Source organism: Zalophus californianus, chromosome 10 (assembly GCF_009762305.2).
Source record: "Zalophus californianus isolate mZalCal1 chromosome 10, mZalCal1.pri.v2, whole genome shotgun sequence".
Lineage (NCBI taxonomy): Eukaryota > Metazoa > Chordata > Mammalia > Carnivora > Otariidae > Zalophus > Zalophus californianus.
The window spans coordinates 104,927,387-104,947,918 of NC_045604.1; the positions used below are offsets into that span (position 1 = coordinate 104,927,387).

Below are 20,532 nucleotides of genomic sequence, written 5' to 3' on the forward strand. Positions count from 1 at the left end.
AACACTTCATGTACATAGAGTAAGAATCTTCCAAGTGTATACTTCCATTCTGCCTCTTCCCGCCTTAGTAAACTATGGGCATACGTGTTACTTCTACATATGTTATAATCTCAAAATACATTGTTACTATTTTTTCTGTGATCAATTATTTTTTTTTCATTTTTTTGTCTTGTTTGTTTTTGTTGTTTTAGAGGGTGGGGGGCAGAGGAGAGGGAGAGAGAGAATCTTAAGCAGGCTCCAGGCTCAGCACAAGCCCAACACAGGGCTCAATCTCATGAACCTGAGATCACGACCTGAGTCAAAATCAGGAGTCAGATGCTTTAACTGACAGAGCCACCCAGGCAGCCCATGTGATAAATTGTGTTTTGAAGAGATATAAAAGTGACAGCGAAAGTGTTTTATATTTATCTACATAATTATTTCTGGTGATAAACTTTATGGTTCTTATCAAATTTAGAAAAAAAATTTTGGCTGTTACTTCTTTAAATATGTTTTCTGTCTTTCCACTTTCCTCTTCTTTGGAGATTCCAACTTATACATGTTTCTGTTCTGGTCTTTCTTTAATCTTTTCCTTCCCTGGGTTCCATGTTGGACACTTTCTACCAATGTGTCTTCAAATTCACCAATCTTTTCTTCTGCAGTGTTTAATTCACCAATCTTTTCTTCTGCAGTGTTTAATCTGCCTTTAAATCCATCCAGTGTATGTTTCACTTCAGACACCCTCATCCCTAGCCTAGAGCTAGTTTTTCCTCACAACTGAAGCAACACTTTTCTCAGTGCCCTCTTTGAGGCCCAGTATGTTGTGAGTTTTGTCTACTCTGATTGGAAATGCAAACTACTCTTGGCCCTACATGATCTCTGGGGGTTGTACTGTGTGCTCATTTCTACTGGTTTCTCTCCCAGCCTTGACTCGTTTCCTCACGTGTACGTGCTTATCAGTACTCAGCTGAAGACTCAGGTTGGGGGGGGGGGGGGACTCTGCAGATGTTAAGAGCTTTTTCTTTATATTCAGCTCTCCATTCTCTATTCTCCATGCTACTCTCTCCTGCAAATTCCAGCCAACTTGACCTCTCTGACTTCTCAACTCTATACGCTCAACTCAGAAGGAATGACAGGATCTGTCTTGGCCTGCTTCCTGTACTATGACCTGCAGTCTCCTACTAATAAGCTGGGTCAACTGAGGGGCTCATCTTGCTTTTTTTTTTCTCCCTCCTCTCAGGAATCAATGTCCTATGCTGCCTATTGGCCATTGTCTGGAAACCCCTGTTTTAAGGTTTTGTCTGGGATTTGGGGGTCATTTAAAGTGGAATTGTAAACTGGGTCATGGGGGTGGAGCCCTAAGAGATGGGATTAATGCCCTTGTAAAAGAGGGGCCAGAAGGTGATCTTCTGCCATGAGAGGACGCAGTAAAAATAGGGCTGTCTATGAGCCAGAAAGCAGGCTCTCACTGGACACTGAGTCTGCTGGTGACTTGAGCTTGGATTTTCCCAGCCTGCACACCCATGAGAAAGAAATGTATTCTGTTTATGAACCACTGGTCTATGGTATTCTGCTAGAGCAGCCCCAATGGGCTAAGACAGGGGTCACTTCTCAGAGGGCCTGAGAAGTAGGGTAAAATGGAATACTCCATACCATAATGTTAAACACTAGGAAAGCATTCCTAGTGGTAAGATCTGAAGGGCAAGTATTGGGTCTCAGTGGCAGAGGATGCCACGGCTAAGCCAGGAAATAGACTACAAACCAGGAACAGCTGAAGGTAAGTACAGAGCCTATTCCAGTGTGTGTTGATTTCTAAGGCCCTTTCAGCTCTATAAATGCATGGCACTAGGAATCTTATATAAATGCTTAATTTAAAAAAAAAAAATCAATAGTATTTCTACTCACAATGGCCCTGTCTCCATGGAGACATTGACATGTGCTTTGATTTTCAAATCCTTCTGAATTTTCGGGTCGCAGGCTTGCCTGAAATTGCCCAGGTAGATCTTGCCTGGGATGATTTCAACAGGGTAGGGCTGAAAGGCATCCAGTTCCTGAGGGAAAGGAAGGAGAAAGGGTGCTGTATAGAATACATATGCTATATGTCATAGAAGAAGATATTCTTTCCCCAGGGAAGAAACTGTTTTTGGTTTTTGTTGTTGGATTTTTTTGTTTGTTTTTGTTTTCTGGTTCTTGAAATGTGGCTCAGCATTAGAAAGATACTCCAGAATAATGAATGAGACTGACTGGCATGAGGAGTCAGAAGGCTGATAGTAACAGGACGGAGCCACTGAGCCATGGGACAGTATGCTGCATCTGAACGTGGACATCCCACTTACCCCCCAGGGCACCTGTGTGCACTTTGCTGGGTGCACAAAGATTGGCATCTGAAACCCCTTGATGCAGAACTGCATAAATCCAGAGCGTGTCCAGTAGGGGGAGGGGGAGGGTGGGAAGCCTTATATTATTACATATTATAATTATATTATGTTATCATTGATGGGACAGCCCTTTTATTATATAATTATATATTATAATTATCTTATTAATGACACAATTATAATTGTATTATATTTTTGGAGGCCACCAGAATTTTAACACCTTCTTAAAAGAAAAAAACCACTAAAACTACTCACATAGAGCCTATGTGTCATTAGGAAGTAAATTCTGATGAGTTCTGATGTAGACAGGTAGGGAGGTCAGGACACCACTTAAATGGGAGCTCACTGGAATTCCAGGTCCAAAGTTAAGATATGAAAAATTGGGGTTTCTTTGAAAAACAAAGACACAAAGAGGAAGATGATTCCTACATTCCCCCAAAGTGTGTCCTAGAAAACAGTGGTCCCTCGCAATGCACTGTGAAAAAAAGGATTTAGAGAATCAAGTACATATGGGAAGCAGTACCTAGGATATCCCTGTCTCAGAAATTCACAATGTACATTACCAAGTAAAGGCCGGAGAAGTAAACGGCAGCAAAGAAATCCGCTAACTACAGCCACTATGGAAAACAGTATGGAGTTTTTTCAAAAACACTTAGAAATAAAACTACCATACGACACAGCCATCCCACTTCTTGGTATATATCCAAAGGAAATAAAATCACGATGTTGCAGGAGTATCTGCCGTGTTCCTTACAGCATTATTCACAGTAGCCAAGACACAGAAACAACCTAACTGTCCATCGACAGATGAACAGATAAAGAAAATGTGTCATGTATACGGAATGGGATAGTATTCAGTCATGAGAAAGAAGGACATCCTGCCATTTGTGAGCTTGAGGGCATTACTCTAAGTGAAATACAGGAATACCTCATCTTATCGTGCTTCATTTTATTTTGTTTCAGAGATACTGCAATTTTTACAGATTGAACATTTGTGGCAACGCTGCATCGGGCAAGTCAATCAGTGACGTTTTTCAACAGCATTTGCTCCCTTCGTGTCTCTGTCACATTTTGGTCATTCTCACAAAATTTCCAACCTTCTCATTATTATTATATGTATTATGGGGATCTGTGATCAGTGATTATGACCCACTGAAAGTTCAGATGATGGTTAATATTTTTCAGTAACAAAGTATTTTTAATTAAGGTATGTCCACCATTGGGGCGCCTGGGTGGCTCAGTCGGTTAGGCGTCTGCCTTCCACTCAGGTTATGATCCTGGAGTCCCAGGATTGAGCCCTGCATCAGGCTCCCTGCTTGGCAGGGAGTCTGCTTCTCCCTCTGCCCTTCACCTGATTCATGCTCATTCTCTCTCGCTCTCTGTCAAATAAATAAAATCTTAAAAGAAAAGGGGGGGTATGTCTATTTTTTTTAGACGTAATGCTATTGCCCACTTAACACACTACAGTATAGTCTAAACATAACTTTTATACACAGCAAAAAATTCATTTGCCTTGCTTTATTACAATATTTGCTTTATTGTAGTGGTCTGGAACCAGATCCACAATATTTTCAGGACATGCCTGTAAGTCAGACAGAGAAAGACAACTACTGCATGATCTCACTTATATGTGGAGTCTGAAAAGGCCAAATTCATAGAAACAGAGAGTAGAACAGTGGTTGCCAGGGGCTGGGGGGTGGGGGAAATGGGAGATGTTCATCAAAAGGATACAAACTTCCAGACATAAAGAGGCACAAGTTCATGGGGACTTTAGTTAATACTGTGTTATATACTTGAAAGTTGTGGGGAGAGTAGATCTTAAATGTTCTTACCACCACACACAAAAAATGGTAATTAGGTGAGGTGATGGATAGGTTCGATCACCTATTTGGTGATCATTTCACAATATACTCTAGATGTATCAAGTCAACACACTGTACACCTTAAACTTATATATGTTATATGTCAATTATATCTCAATAAAACTGAAGGGGAAAATTTACAAAATCTGATTGTTCCAAGGAAAGATTATGAGTGTCAACCAGGTGGTTAGAAAAAATTGGTTAGAAAAAATTGTCATCAAATAATAATTTACAAACTAGTTGGGAAACAGCCAGTAAAGCATGGCAGGCTAAGACTATTCTCAAAGCGTACCTCCGAGGAACTGCTAAAAACCTTCCTACTGGTTCCTCGGGCTGACTTTGTAGCCCAGATGTTTATCATAACACAGTGGCTACTTGTTTATTATTGGCATGGGTTGAAAATCACTCGTGATATTTAGTACAAAAGCTAAGCATAGTCTCAAGAAAACAAACAAAAACCACACTCACGTTGTATAAACTGTTGTTTCCAATATGATCTGTTTGGAGGTCCCTTTCTTGCGCGAGTGTTCCACGGGAAATGCTGACCTACGTAATTTCAAAGGTCAAACCTAGTTCCAAAATTCCTCTGGCTCCAAGTCGGACTCAGAAATAAGCACTGCAGGCTACTTTGGCTGTCCAGAGGCTTCAGAGCCTTCTGGCCTTAGCCTTAACCCCTCCCAGTGAGCCCACTGCAAGCCTACATCCTTCCCAAGCTGTCAGCCTCAAAAAGCCTTTCTCAAAGAGCAGACAGCAAGCTGAGCCGATGCTCAAGTGTGCGAAAGGGACGCAGGACCCCTCTACCTGCAGACAGGCCTGCTCGATAGGATCCAAAGCCTCCCCAGAGCTCGGGCTGACCACACCCAGGATGCTCAGCTTGCTGGAGCCAAAGGACACCCTCCTAGTTTCATCCGGAAAATCTCACTGAACACCCGACACAGATCTATCAACTCTTCCTGCTGCTTTCAAACCAGCTTCCTTTCCTATGGCTGTGTGGCAGGGAAAAACACACCAGGCTGGTAAGAGCAAGCGCATGTTAATTCTAGATGCCATGATTTTGACACCCACATCCATAAGGATGTCCAAACTGAGCCCGCTGCCCTCCCCCACGCTGTCTCTGCCTCCCGTGTCCCCCACCTGTCACCCACACAGGGAACCAGGGTACTAATTCCAGGCTCCTCCCTCCCCGCATGTCCCGCCCTCACCCCCCCACCCCTCCCTGTGTCTAATCAGTGCCACTACCCAAGTGTTTCCTGAATCTGTCCTCTCCTCACCATGGCGGCCTTCCGCCTTCCCCAGACCCCCCTGGCAGCCCCCACGGGTCTGCTTTCCACACCACGATCACTGGTGAACTTTCTCAAGTGCAATCTGACAGCACCAGGCAGCCCGGGGCTCACCATCATCTCTCTCTGGTGTGGGCTTCACGTTTTGGTCCCCGAACCTTTTGCTCCAAGCGAAATCTCATTTAAGGGAGGCCACGTTTAAAGCAGAGGAAATGAGAAGTCGCTCTGTCTAAAGGTCACGTTCAGCGCCGCCACCTGCCCTCCTAGAAGGAGTTCCTTGGGGAGCAGCAGGGACACCCCTGTTTTCCAGTGTCTCAGAACACATAGCAGGAGGGGAGTGGGGCTTTCACTCGTGCCCCTGAACTACTAACAAAAGCCCCAAAGCAGGGAGCGACAAATACTAGGTGCCTACACTCTAAGGAGGGCCACAGACACCTAGGGCAGAGCCCTGCTAGCTGCCACCACCAGCCACCACGCACCCCTCTTCCCAATCTACCTAAGACGGGGCGAGGGCAAGTCTCAGGTGTGTACACATGCCAACACTGACCAAAATGTACATTTAAATATGTGCTGTTCCTCCTGATGAACTTACTTACAGGTTACTGAACCTTACTAAAGCTTGTTTTCCAAAGGGAAGGAAGTGAGTTATCAGCAGGGTGAGGTTTGCAGAGAAATACTTATTTTGCACAAGGAAAAGCCAGTAAGGGGTGCTCCTCTAGGAGTGAGCAGTGCCTGGCAGGACGGGGAGACTGGGGGGACACCAGTGGAGCTGAAAATCATAGTGTGAAGGAGTGCAGATGTGGTCAGGGAGTCATGGAATGCCAAAGTAAAACAAGGAATTGGGGGTGCTCCTGGGAGGAAGTCTCAGATGGTTTTCTTTGGAAGATTCTTAGTAGCGGATGGGGCCCCTAAACCGGGCCCCAAGGAAACCAGCAGCTAAGGCCACCAGCAACATACAGAACCGGGCTGGAACAGAGTGAGAAGGCCTGGCCCCACCACTGACGGGCAGCCAGTCCCACAAGACAGGCCCCACCTTGAACCCCCAGCACCGAAGTCACAGGCCCAGGAGCAAGGAAGAGAGGAGGAGAGGTCCCTGCAGCCAACCCACACCCCTGGCTACTCCCACCCCAGCAAACTGAAGACTGCCCAGCTCTGGGAGATGGGAATAGATGAGACTTAATTCAGATCTGAGATTGGAAGGTTACACTAGCCTCGCTTGTACTGGCCTGATCGCTTTTCTTCGCTTTTAAGAAATTATTTTAAAAATATGCAAAAGGAGAGAGAATAGTATAATAAACGCCTGGGTTGATCACCCGTTTGCAAACATCATCAACTAATGGTCAGTTTATTTCAGCTCTATCCTCACCCACTTCCCAACACACCCCAGACTATTCTGAAATGCCAGATGTCATATTGTTTTACCCCATAAATATTTCATTCTGTATCTCTGAAAGATCCAGTTGATACACACATTTCCCCCATCATTTTATGATTCGCTTAAAAGTAGTCAGAATTTCTGGAATGTGCCCAAGATGCTGCTAAGGGCAAAGAGCCAAAGGTAATTAGTAGAAAGAATGAAGCCCCTGCATGTCTACACCCCACTGCATTCAGACTCTTCAGTAAGCCCCCGGCTGCATGATGCCCTCCAGGGACCAGCCCCTGCCTGTCGGTCATGGCCACCCCGTGCCTGCCTCAGCCACCCTCCACCCACCTCTCTTCCTTGCAAGTTCCTCCTCCTCCTTCTGGTCTGGCTCCAGGAGGGGCCTCACCTCACCTGGGGCGGCCCTTGTCTCTCCCGCTAGCCAAGAACTCCTCACAGGCAGGATGCTAGCTTGTCCTTTTTGTGTCCTCTGGGCTTGTGGGTCCAGACAGCTGAGAACGGACAGGCAGCCTCAAATTGTGGCGCCTCTGCCTATCTTTGATGACAGCCTGCCATCCAGAGCTCCCCCTGGGACCCCTGCCCTCTGGACGGGCCCCACCTCTTCACCACCGTGCTGACTCTGGCCTGAATCCAGCGATGAGAAATTCACCTTCGTGGCCTGGACCTCCTGGCTGCCCCAGGTCCGTTTCCCGAGCACAGTCTCCATCCCTTCCGTCATTCCCACGTGGCCCACCTCCTCTTTCCCCTGTCCTGCTCCCCATCCCTTGGTCAACCAGGGGGAGACCATGCTTCCATCCGAGCCTGCCTGGGCTCAGTACCCTGCCTCACCTGTGGCATCCAGATGATCTTCTGTGTCCGGAGGAAGTGGTACGTGGCCGAGAAGCGTTCATAGCCTCCTTTCAGGATGCAGATGGGGTGGTGGGTGAGGTGGGCCAGCGCCCTGCCACACTCCACGGCAGCTCCAGGCACCAGTTCTAAGAGCAGAGACCAAAGAGGTGAACAGCCCCCGTGTGCTCATCGTTTGCCTAAAGCTCCGGTTGACGGCCACTCGATTTGGAAAAGCAACGGTCTGGGAACCTGAAGGAAATCTAAATGGAGGGGAGTGTTAACAACTCAAATTTAAGCCACTTGTTACCAAGTAAGTTGATCCTTCTTTTCTGTAAATTCTTAGATGATATAGATCTCCACATTATTGCAAGGAAAGAGGATTTAACAGAAGGGAAAGGTCTCTCGCATGTATACATCACGTATCATATACCAAACCATTCACCTAAGGTGGGTAAAGTCATGGTTTTCAGTATATTCACAGAGTTGTGCAACCATCACCCGAAAAAGAAACCCTGTACGAGCTAGGTTTCACTCCTTTCCCTTCAAACACCCAGGCGGAGTGTTCCAATTTCTCCACATCCTCATCGACACGTGTTAGTATTGGTCAGATACCAACAGCCTTCACTGCTCTGCAGAATCACTAGGAGACTCTATGAAAATTAGATATCTATCAGCAAGTTTGCACAATTAAGGCTAAGCCAAGATACCGCCCCCCCACCCCCACCCCCGCCCCCGAGGCGACGATCTAAGCCCTAAAGAAGACAAATACCTCCCTGCAGACTCTGGAGAACCAGCTAAAAGGGGAAAGGTTAAGGCTGGGACTCTGACTCTGACTTCTATATTGAACCTTTGGCCAGAGAAAGCCGGTTCCAGCAGGGGCTACTGAGGACAACAGGGGCCTGAGACCCGTCTGGAGGACTGGATCTGGAGAAAGAGCCTTGGGGTCAGCAGCCAGGCCAGGAGAGAAACTGTGGCAGGCGAGAGACAGGAGCCAAACCCTATCATAGAAGGCCTGGCTTAGAAGCCAGAGTCCCCGGTGTCTGAACACCGTCTCCCTCTTGAGCAAGTGACTGAATAATGGCTCAGGGGTCAGAGGGTTCAGGAGAGCGGAGTCCCAGGACACACTGCTGCTGCCTTTAAGCCAGACAGCCGCTCTCCCACCAATGTCACATGACCCCCTGGAGGCTTATTCACTGGTATGCCATGGGGTCAGCGCCGGAGAAAGCCCAGTTTCCAGGAGAATAATTAGAGATTTCAGAGGAAAGCCAGGACGACAGTCCGGAGCCCAGGCTACCCAGCTATGATGGGGTTATTAACATTAAATTTATTTTTAATCCTATTAATCGGGAATTCACCAATGATACGAGGCTTCGCACACTTTGAATTGGGGCACCCACTGCTTCAGGAGGATGAGAGACCCCATCCAGGCCAACGGGCTCTCCGCTCAGCAGAGAGTTTTAAGTTAAATTACTTTGGGTCCTTAGCCAGGCAACTGGCTTGAAAGTCAGGCTTTGTTCAGAGAGGAGGGGGGAAAAATGCCCATGTTCCCAAAGCTTCCCCTCACAGTTGTGTTGAATGCCCCAGCCCAGGGAACTCCACCCACACCTATCAAGAGCCCCATTTGAAGGGTCTCTAATTCATATGTTGCAAGGAAGGCAGGCCGATTTAACGTAAGGGAAAGGTCTCTCCTCCCAGAAGGGGGCTGCCCTTTGCCTGGTAAAAGGAGTTTAGAGAAAGAGCCCCATGGGCCAAGACAAGGGAAGGTACTCTCCAGGTTCCTAAGAAGAGACCCAGCTGAGAAGGTAAAAACACCATGTTTGCAGGGGCAGGCGTGCTAAAAAGCACCTGTGCCCCGCTTCCCACTAGGAATCCTGAGACAGCCCCCCCAGCAGGGCAGGAGAGGAGAGAAGCTGCCATAGCCCAGGGACCAGCAGCACCTGTGGAACACCTGGGAAGGAGGTCACAGTGCTAAGGGGAGGGAACCCCCCCTGACTCACCCTAGATGGGGACATTTCAGCCACAGACACAGCAAGGACAGAGGCCCGTGGCCCAAGGCCAGCAAGAGAGGACCACACAGAGTCGGACCCCTGCTTCTAGGAGGTGATGGAGGCTCCACCCATGACCAGATTCCCTTGGGGGGTGGGGAGGTGGGTGCTTAACAGTAGAAAGGGGATAGGGAGAGAAACCTCGAAATGGTCTTTTACCCCAGAGACTCTGCATTCACCTGAAAGATGCCATTTTAAAGGAGAAAAGTGCCTTGAGTGGACAACGTGCGAATGTGCGAGTGTATGTATGTACACGTGCATGCAGTTTGGGGTTTTGCTGTGTTGTTTTGCTGTTGTGGTTTCCTACTGAGAATGGGGGCTCCATGAGGTCATTTATAGAACATAGAGGGGGTTATCTTTATTGACCACCATTTGCTATGGTTTTAGGGTCCAGCCTACAATCCTAGGACTGCAGACTGGCACCAACCCGATAAACTTGGGGAAGAGGGCATGATATCCTGGTGAAGGACCGCCTGGGAAGACTGGTATTAAAGGTGGAAGCCTAGCGCCACCCAGTGACCGCTACTGTGAGCGCCTGCGCCCATGGAAACCCCCACAGGTTCATGGCTGAGCCACAAGCCGCAGAGCCCCTAGGCCAAAGGAAAGGGGTTGTCAGCCCCAAACCAGGGGCTGCGTGGAGAATGTAGGGGTGCCTCAGAACACAGAGAAGAGTAGAGCCCACCACGATTTAATGCTCCAGTTTGGGACTGGAGCAACTTTGCTTTGCTCTCCTGCTCTGCTATCCAGGCCTTGGGAGGAGACCAGACAGAGCCAACCTGCCCGGGGTTCGAATCCCAACCCCAGCACTTACTAGGTGTGGTGGTTTCAAAAACAGTCCACAAATTCTTTCAAATACAAGAATATTTGAAAGAATATAAAGGGAGGTTGAGTCTGATTCCCCACCCCTTGAGGGTAGATTGCACTTAGTGACTTTTTTCTAATGAACAGAATGGGGCAGAAATGACCAGAAGTCTCAGGACTCAGTTGCAAGAGGCATGTGGATGTCCCTCACTCTCCCGCTCTCCTAGATGGCCCGCTCCAGGGGAAACCAGCTGCCGTGTCGTGAGGCCATCCAAGCGGTCCTACAGAGAGATCCAGGTGGAAGGGAATGGAGGCCTCCTGGCCATACCCATGTGAGGCCCCTCGGATGCAGATCATCCCAGCCCAGTCAGACCTTCAAATGACAGGGACCCTAGCCAGCACCTCGACTGCAATCTCAGCAGACACGCCATACCAGAACCTGGTACCAGTTAATATTTGCTGTATTAGGCTACTGAGTTTGGGGGCAATTCATTATATGGCAATAAATAACTAACTCAACACGTGTGAGACCTTGAGTGAGTTACTGCATGCACCTTTCTTGGCCTCAATCTCCGCATCTATAAAATGGGGATGTTACCTATTAGAGACCATTCTCCATGGCCTCTCAGGTTTCTACGTGTCCTGTGAGCAAAGGTACTGGCTTTTCCAGAGTATCTGTATATCAAACAGCCTCGGAGGATAGATCGTTTCTCCCTCTAGAGCTAGGGGCGGGAAGGCTTTCTGCCCATTATAAAAAATTCAGGCCCTGGGAGCACCTGGGTGGCTCAGTCAATTAAGCATCTGCCTTCGGCTCAGGTCATGATCTTGGGGTCTTGGGATCGAGCCCCACATCGCATCCGCGCTCAGCAGGGAGTCTGCTTGTCCCTCTGCCTCTCCCCCTGTTTGTGCTCATGCTTTCTCTCAAAGTCTTTTTTAAAAAAAGAAAAAAGAAAGAAGATTCGGTCCCCCGAGCTCAGGGTTCTCCTGTAATACAACCCACAGTGTGGGTAGGTTTTTCTTCTGGCCCTCTTCCCTGTCACCCTGTGAGAATGGGGGCTCGGGCATCGGGGCAAGGAGAGGAGGACAGTCTGGCTACTTTCACTGCTCTGACCCGGGAGCCTCACGTCCTCTGCCAGCACCCACGAGGCTGTGGCAGGCTCACCTGGCATTTTGCAAGGAAGGAAACATCTCAGCCCCTCCCCCGCTCTTGGCATAACCCATTTCTCCAGGGCGTGTTCTGCGGGAGCTGACCCAGGGAGCACCTTCGGTGTGGTTCCCGGCGTACTGCGAAAGGGCTCCATCACCACCAGCTGCTGTTCCGGCCGCGCTCCTAAAAACCTACCGTGTCTCCTGTCCTCGGTGCTGTCCTCGTCTTCCCCTCCTAAGGCGATCTCCAGGGTGCTGGTGTTGTTATCATACACCACACAGTATTTCACGCACTCCAGATCCACAGACCCCGGGAGAAGATACTCATTTGCCCTCTAAAGAAACCACAGGAGAGGTCTGTTGGCGGGTGGTTCGGCTGGGCACATACTCCCCGCACTCCAGCCCTGGCTGCAGCTGGAGGGAGGACCGTGCCCATTCCCCTGACTACACACACAGGCCCGGAAGCACCGAGAAGGGGCCAGAGAGTGTGCTGGACGCCGAGCACCTTCCACGCCCACATGACCTGCTATGGACAAAGCTGGCCAGAGCTGACCGGACCAGAGACGGTGTCCTCACCCAAGAGCTGGTCTACCGAGCAGCCCGCGGCCCACTAGGGGGCCTGGCATGCATGCTCTCAGAGCAACCGAAGTGAGGGCATCCTCTCTCTAGGGGAAGGTAGTTGGTGATGGAGGCCAAATCCAAAACCTGCCATAAGAAGGGCAATAAGCAGAAGGCTTAGATAAGCAGAAATCATAAGCAAGCGGATATAATGCGGCAGACTCACCTGTAGGCTCTGTTGAGAGCGGGAACTTTTGTTCTTTTGTAGTTGTTGATGTACTCTGAGCTTCTAGAACAGTACCTGGCATGTGGCTATAAATACGGTCAGAGGGAGGAAAGGGCAAGCAGAAACCAGGACGGTCATGAGTAGCCAGGAGCTGCTGAGTTGCCAGGAAGGCAGACCACGGGGGCAGGAACAATGCCCAGGACCCCAAAGGGTGTCCCAGAGCTCGAGGAGGCCTGGCTGGGTGGCAGCTGAGAGGTCAGTCTTCATGCGTTTACAGGCTTCCCTAAGGCCCCCACTACTAAGGGGATCCCGAGCCTGACTCTGTCCCTTGCAACCTTGTCTGGCTGACAGAGATGGCCCCACAGAGGACCTGCAGGTGGGGTAGGGCGAGTTTATATCGATTCTGCTACAAGGCAGTCAAGCAAGGCCTGTGGAGGGACAAACCAGAAAGTTCTCTGGGACTGAGCAGGGAGGAATCCCATTTGTCTGGAGGAACTAGGAGAGAGCCGGTGTTCAGGACGAGCAGGGTTTGCATGGATAATGAGGGAAGGGGGGTTTCTGGGTGTGGAGACGAACATGAGCAAAGGGGAAGGGAGTGGAGACGTGGAGCAAGTGGGAGGGCAGGACAGATGTGGCTGGACATTGACTTGTTTGCTCAATAAGTATACGTTGAGGGTCCACCCTATGCTTACGCCGTGTGAGGTTCTGGAATACAGAGGTTCAAAGCAGCACAGGCAAACACCCCGAGTTGGCCCAGAGGACTCAGAAAGGTTGTACAGAGTGGGAGGCTGGGGCGGCAAGGGTAAGGAGAAATCCGCCAGACAGACAAGAGTGGGGAGAACGTTCCAGGCAGAAGGAACAGCTTCCGATCGTTCACTTTAGTCAATAAACGTGCTGAGCCCATCCCAGATGCCTCAAGGACCAGATGGAGCCTCCAGGATACGGTGATGAGCAAGGAACACGCATCCCTGTGCTCCCAGCAAAAGGTCTGGAGGCCTGAGAGAGCAGTGCACTGGCGTGGAGCGGGGGGTGGGGGGGGGGGGGTGGGAGGGGTGGAGGTGTGCACAGGTACTCTGTCCTAGATTGAGAGAACTGGTTGGGGCACCTGGGTGGCTCACTCGGTTAAGCATCTGCCTCCAGCTCAGGTCATGATCCTGGGGTCCCAGGATCAAGCCCATGCATCACATCGGGCTCCCTGCTCAGTGGGGAGTCTGCTTCTGCCTCCCTTTCCCCCCTTCCCGTTCCCACTGCTGCTCTCTCCCTCACTCCTTCTCTTGAACAAAATCTTAAAAAAAAAAATAATAAAGTACACACCTATTGTAGGATATATTGCAATTTCAGAAATGTTTGAATATGGGGGGGGGTAGATATGTGCATCTTAGAACCAAGGCAACGCAGTAGGGCAGTACTGTTGAGGTGCCAGATGAGAATGGAAGTTTGCATGCCCGGGGCGCCCCGGTGGCTCAGTCACTTAAGCATCTGCCTTCGGCTCAGGTCATGATCTCAGGGTCCTGGGATGGAGCTCCACATCGAGCTCCCTGCTCAGCCAGGAGTCTACTTCTCCCTCTGCCCCTCCCCTTGCTTGTACTCTGTCTCTCTCAAATAAATAAAATCTTAAAAAAAAAAAAAAAAAAAGGGAAGCATGCATGCTGGAGAGGGAGGCCAGGAGCACCCAGTTGGGGGCTGTGTGTCCTGCTGGGGCCGTGCTGGGGCTGTTGGCAGGGAAGTTGGGGAGGGGAGCCAAGAGGTGTCAGCCTGGCTGAGGCCCAAAGAATGTCTCTTCCAGAGCTGGGGGTGCTGCCAGAATCAAAAGAATATGCAGATATGAGAGTAGAGCCAGAAACTAGAGGTTGAAGCCAGCCAACTGAAAACCCCAGAAGTGGGGCGGGGAGAAGCAGGTAATGATGGGTTTGGGGGTGGGAAGAGGGGGGTGTTAGGCAGTGAGCTTATCCTGCAATCAAATGCTCTAACCACTGAGCTATGCCCCCCAAGCAGCAAGCTTATCTTGGAAAAATGCCTGAGCCAGGGCCCAGGCTCCCTGTCAAGTTCAGCATGGCAAAGGGCCAGAGATGGAGTGCATCCCAGCACAGCGGCAGTGGGAGGGGAAGGGGTCAGTGTTGCCAGACAAAACTTTAGAAGTAAAAAACTGACAGGACAGCTAATTGCAGTTGGACAGCTGACACTGGAAGCCTGAGTGAAATCTCTGAGCAAGAAGGTACACTGACAGATCTAGAGCAAGGATGAAGCAGTGATTTTCTTCAGGCAGCAGCAGGAGAAAAGGAAGCTGAACCAAGGGCACAGAGGAGAAACCGGGGAAGACAGACCTTGGGAGAAGAGGGCGGAGAATGAGGTTGGGATCTTGAGCGGAGGCTGCCAGGCTTGGCAATGACCTGACAGAGAAGATATCCTGTGGGGGTGGAGAAAGAGGCCTCAGTGCAGGAGGGGGGCATGGTGACTGCATGCAGGGCTCAGTCTTTTTAAAAAAGGTGGAATAAGGGGCACCCGGGTGGCTCAGTCAGTTAAGCGTCTGCCTTCGGCTCAGGTCATGATCCCAAGATCCTGGGATGGAGCCCCGCGTTGGGCTCCCTGCTCATCGGGGAGTCTGCTTCTCCCTCTCCCTCTGCCCCTCCCCCTGCTTGTGTGCTTGCGCTCTCTCTCAAGTAAATATTTTTTTTTAAAAAGATGGAATGGGGGAGGAGCAGGGAAATAGGGAAGGGAAGCAAAGTGGCTTCCATCTTTGGATTATAGTTTTTTGTTAGTTTATTTATTTAAGTAATCTCTATACCCAGAATGGGGCTCAGACCTGCAACCCCTAGATCAAGAGTTGCTTGCCCTTGAGTCTGAGTCAGGCTGGATTATAGTAATTATCTTGATGGTTTATTATTGTCTGTTCCCTGAGTAGGACAGAAGACAGTGAGCCGAGGGCATCTTGTATTCGGTTGTATCCCCCAAGGTCTGGAACAGTGCCTGGCCCATCAAGAAATTAAATCAGCGTTTGCTCAGTGAAGCTGTTGGCCATGATGGGGGGTGGGGACACCGTAGGGAGCATGTGAGGGGTGTGGGAGACTCTCCTGGTGAATGCACAGGGGTGGTCCTGCCTCTGCTGCTCAGTGTCCCCCACCCTGCCACCTTCTGGATCTAGGATAAAATCCCCCATTTCCCCCGACCCTCCTGTAAGGTGGCCAGCCTGCCCCACATTCGGATTCTGCCACTCTACCTTCTTCACTCGACGGGCTGTAATCACATGGCTTTCGTCATACTCCCGTTTGGAACGCACATCTAGAAAGGAAAAGTATTTAATAACCGTATTTGCAAAGGAACATACGATCAAACTACTTGGAATACTTGCACCATCCTCAACACATGTTTGTTTGGCAGTTGGGTGATATTAATTGTCAGTTTAAAACAAGGCATGTGGGGTACCTGGGTGGCTCGGTCGGTGAAGCGTCCGACTCTCAGTTTTGGCTCAGGTCATAACCTCAGGGTCGTGAGATGAAGCCTGTGTCAAGCTCCACACTCAGCGGGGTGTCTGCTTGGGATTCTCTCTTTCCCTCTCCCCCTGCCCCCCTCCACTAGCACATGCTCTTTCTCAAATAAATAAATCTTGAAAAAATAAGAAAAAATAAAACTCAAGGCGTATAGTCCCACTGTTCTAAGCTGCCACATGGCTCTCCTGCCCCATCATACCCATTCCCACACATCCCCTTAAGGGGTAGGGAATCTTTGTATCTTTGATTTAAGGGAAGTTTTCTCTGAGGTCCAAAAAAGTGGGGAGGGGAGAAATCAAAGCCAGAGTGAGCTCATACTAAATGCCTCATGGAACTTTAGACCCAAATTCAGACTCAAACCCAAGAACTGAGGTTCTAATGCCCCTGCTAGGGCACACGGTGTGACTGATGTCCTCAAAGTTGGGAGGAATGTGAACAGGAACAGAGAGCCTTATCCCTAAATCCTAAAAAGGGATGTTATCCAAAACATCATTGTTTTTTAAGATTTTATTTTTTAAGTAATTTCTACACCCAACATGGGGCTCAACCTCATAACCCCGAGATCAAGAGTCACATGCTCCACTGACTGAGCCAGCCGGGCACCCCCAAGACATCCTTCTTAAATTCAACAAGAAAACAAACAACCTGATTTAAAAATGGGCAAAAGATATGAACAGACACAGCACACCCAAGAAGATACGGGTGGCAAACAAGCACAGGAAAAGATGCTCCATGTCATGTCATCAAAGAAATGCAAATTGAAACGACAAATACAAGACCCCTACAAGCCTATTCGAACGTCAAAAATCCAAAACACGGTCAACACCAAATGCTGGTGAGGATGTGGAGCAACAGGAATTCTCATTCATTGCTAGTGGGAACACAGAATGGTAGTCACTTTGGTAGACAGTTGGGCAGTTTCTAACAAAACTAAACATACTCTTATCAGTAATCTTGCTCCTTGGTATTTACCCGAATTACTGAAAATCTATGACCGCAAATGTTTATAGCAGCTTTTTTCATAACTGCCAAAAGTTCAAAGCAACGAAGATGTCCTTAAATAAGTGAATGGATAAACCGCAGCACATCCAGACAATGGAAGAGTATTGAGCACGCGCGCGTGCATGCATGCGCATGCACACACACACACACACACACACAGAGCTATCAAGCCAGGAAAAGACATGGAGGAGAGTTAATATAAGTGAAAGAAGCCAATTTTAGTCTACCTACCATACGGTTCCAACAATAGGACATTCCTGAATACACAAAACTGTACAGACAGTAAAAAGATTAGTGGTTGCCAGGGGTTAGTGGGGAAGGAGGGATGAATACGCAGAGCACTCAGGATTTTTAGGGCAGTGAAACTATCCTATATGATACTGTCATGATGGACACATGTCACTATAAATTTGTCAAAACCCAGAGAACGTACACCACTAACCCTACTGTAAACTCTGGGCTTCAGGTGATACCAAGGTATTAAATTAGTTTCATCAACTGTAACAAAAATGCCACTCTGGTGGGGGCTGAGCATAGTTTGAGAGGCAATGCTTTTGTGGGGGGACAGAGGGACTTAGGAAATCTCTGTACTTTCTGCTCAATTTTGCTATGAACCTAAAACTGCTCTAAAAAATAAAGTCTATTTCTTTTTTAAAAAGACACAAGAAAGCACTAACCAAAAAAGAAAATACGGGCAAACCTAATCCTAATAAAATTAAGAACGTCTAAAACCAGAGAGGGAGACAAACTGTAAGAGACTCAATCTCAGGAAACAAACTGAGGGTTGCTGGGGTGGTGGGGGGGTGGGAGGGATGGGGTGGCTGGGTGATGGACATTGGGGAGGGTAGCTGCTATGGTGAGCGCTGTGAATTGTGCAAGACTGTTGAATCACGGATCTGTACCCCTGAAACAAATAACTCATTATATGTTAATTAAAAAATTAAGAACGTCTACCTTTTCTCGTTAAAATACAACATTAAGAAGGTGAAAGGGTAGGGGTGTCTAGATGGCTCAGTCAGTTAAGCATCTGACTTTAGCTCTGGTCATGATCTCAGGGTCCTGGGATCCAGTCCCAAGTCAGAATCCCCACTGAGTGGGGAGTCTGTCCCTCTCCCTCTGCTCCTCCCCCTGCTCATGCTCGCGCGCGCGCGCGCGCTCTCTCTCTCTCAAATAAAATCTTTGGGGCACCTGGGTGGCTCAGTCAGTTAAGCGTCTGCCTTTGGCTCAGGTCATGATCCCAGGGTCCTGAGATCAATCCCCGCCTCAGGCTCCCTGTTCAGCGGGGAGCCTGCTTTTCCTTCTCCCTCTGCCACTCCCCCTGCTTATGCTCTCTGGCTCTCCATCTCTCTATCAAATAAGTAAATAAAATCTTTAAAAAATAAAAAATAAAATAAAATAAAATCTTAAAAAAAAAAAAGGTGAAAAGGCAAGGCACAGAGTGAGAAAAAAATCTGCAATACAAGTAACAAGACTTGTATCCAGAGTTTTTCAACGGGTGAAAAAAACAGTAACAAAAACTTCAGACATCTGAAGATACATTTAAGACATCTTTAGAAACAGCTAAAGGCCATAGGCTGAGGCTGACCCCAGCTCCCCTTAAAGTGCCTGCCTGAAAAGACTCAAGGCTATCAAAAGAACTTTGTTTGTCCCAGTCAACACCTGAAGATAGGATCCCTGCCTCCCAGTCTCCGGGGAAGGGTAGGAGCCTAACTTTAATAAGTGCCAGTTAGCAAACCCAGATGGGTCTCACACAGACCACATCCCCTACCCTTCCTGTAATTGTTCATTCTCCCAGTCCCCTGAGCCTCACTCCCTCCTTCCCCCCTCCTTCACTCTCCCTTCAATTAGCCAGTCACCTCTGTACAAACCAAAGCAGAGTTCGGTTCATGCTGGACTCTTTCCTATTGCAACAGTATGTTACTGATTAAAATCTCCCCTACCACTTTCTATTTATTATTTAAAAATCAATTAACATATAGTGTATTATTAGTTTCAGAGATGGAGTTTAGGGATTCATCAGTTGCATAGAACACCCACTGCCCATCACATCAAGTGCCCTCCTTAATGCCCATCATCCACTTACCCCATGCCCCCACCTCTCTCCCTTCCAGCAACCCTCAGTTTGTTTCTTAGAGTTAAGAGTCTCTTGCAGTTTGTCTCCCTCTCCGATTTCATCTTATTTTCCCTCCCTTCCCCTATGTTCATCTGTTTTGTTTCTTAAATTCCACATATAAGTGAAATCATTGTATTTGTCTTTCTCCGACTATTTTGCTTAGCACAATATCCTCTAGTTCCATCCACATCATTGCAAATGGCAAGATTTCATTCTTTTTGATGGCTGAGTAGTATTCCATTGTATATACACCACATCTTCTTTATCCATTCGTCTGGTCTGTCGACAGACCTCTGAGCTCTTTCCATAGTTTGGCTATTGTGGACATTGTTGCTATAAACATTGGGATGCATGTGCCCCTTTGAATCACTATGTTTGTATCCTTTGGATAAATACCTAGTAGTGTCCTTACCACTTTAACCACAGCCTGGCTTTGTTTACCCTTGATGCTGTGTAGCAACAAAAACAAACCAACCACATGTAGCTACATATAACAGTATGAGTGAATCTTATAATATAACCTTGAGCAAAAGAAGTCAGATACATGGTCTGTATGGTTTAAAAACAAGCAAAACCAAGCAGAGTATATATACTGTAAGCTCATTTCATTCATTCATATAGATGTGAAAATCAGAAATCATAGTAACCAAATCTAACAGTGTTCACAAAATACAAGATAATCTAGCAGGAACTATGTAATACTAGGAAATCATATTAAGATATTAAAGGAGAAAAATTGTACGTTTATTTCCACAGATGCTGTTAAAATCAGAAATGGAGACCAACCTTGCAAATTCCCTGAGCAGACAAAACCAGGTCAGTCATACGAACAAAGCTGAATTCGGTTTATTTTACAAGGCTAACTTGACCTGGATTATCTCTTGCTTGTGTCTCTGGAAAGAATAAGCAAGCTTTGAACTGTTTCTCAAGGCTGATAAGAGGGAACCACAGAAAATTGTAATACTGTGACCAGTCCCTGAAAAATAAATCCTCACGGCTTTCTCACTATGAAGCTTGATCATAAATACACCCCTGAGCCTCATCCCACAGTCTGGTCTGAATGTTCCCAGTTTGCAAACTGTCTTTTTGGTGTGTATACAATAATTTTTTTACTAACTACTACTTCAATGATTTGTTGGTTTTCCTTTCGCTGTTTTGAACCTTCTTTGGCACGCAGAAAATTTCAATTCACATCACGGAAAAAAAAAATCCTTAGGAAGTTAGATATATACAGGAACTTCCTTAACCTCATGGGAAAAACTACTGAATAGCTACACCAAACATCACAGTGATTGATAAAGGGAGGAACAAGACAAAACGCTCACAGTCCCTGTGTCTCTAACACCACACTGGAGAGCAAAGGGCACAGCAATGCAGTGAGATAAGAATAAGTAAAAGGTATAAGAATTTAAAAGAACTGGAGCCGTCATAAATAGGATTGTCTA

General features: G+C 47.9%; 1 protein-coding gene across 8 annotated transcripts in view; it reads right to left on the minus strand.

The window, feature by feature from the left end:
- Positions 1–20,532, minus strand: part of STYXL1 (serine/threonine/tyrosine interacting like 1) — a 59,237-nt gene that overhangs the window by 21,757 nt on the left and 16,948 nt on the right. For 7 of the 8 annotated variants that reach the window (XR_003523202.1, XM_027612638.1, XM_027612635.1 and 4 more), the window contains exons 4-8: positions 15,702–15,763; positions 11,897–12,035; positions 7,709–7,854; positions 4,688–4,765; positions 1,885–2,030 (exon numbers count right to left, since the gene is read on the minus strand). Coding sequence is in view for 7 of the 8 variants with exons in the window: in XM_027612638.1 (XP_027468439.1) it covers positions 1,885–2,030; positions 4,688–4,765; positions 7,709–7,854; positions 11,897–12,035; positions 15,702–15,763 (571 nt within the window). In the remaining variant the exon portion in view is untranslated. The remainder of the gene's footprint in view (positions 1–1,884; positions 2,031–4,687; positions 4,766–7,708; positions 7,855–11,896; positions 12,036–15,701; positions 15,764–20,532) is intronic. The other variant, XM_027612639.1, reaches the window with a different exon arrangement.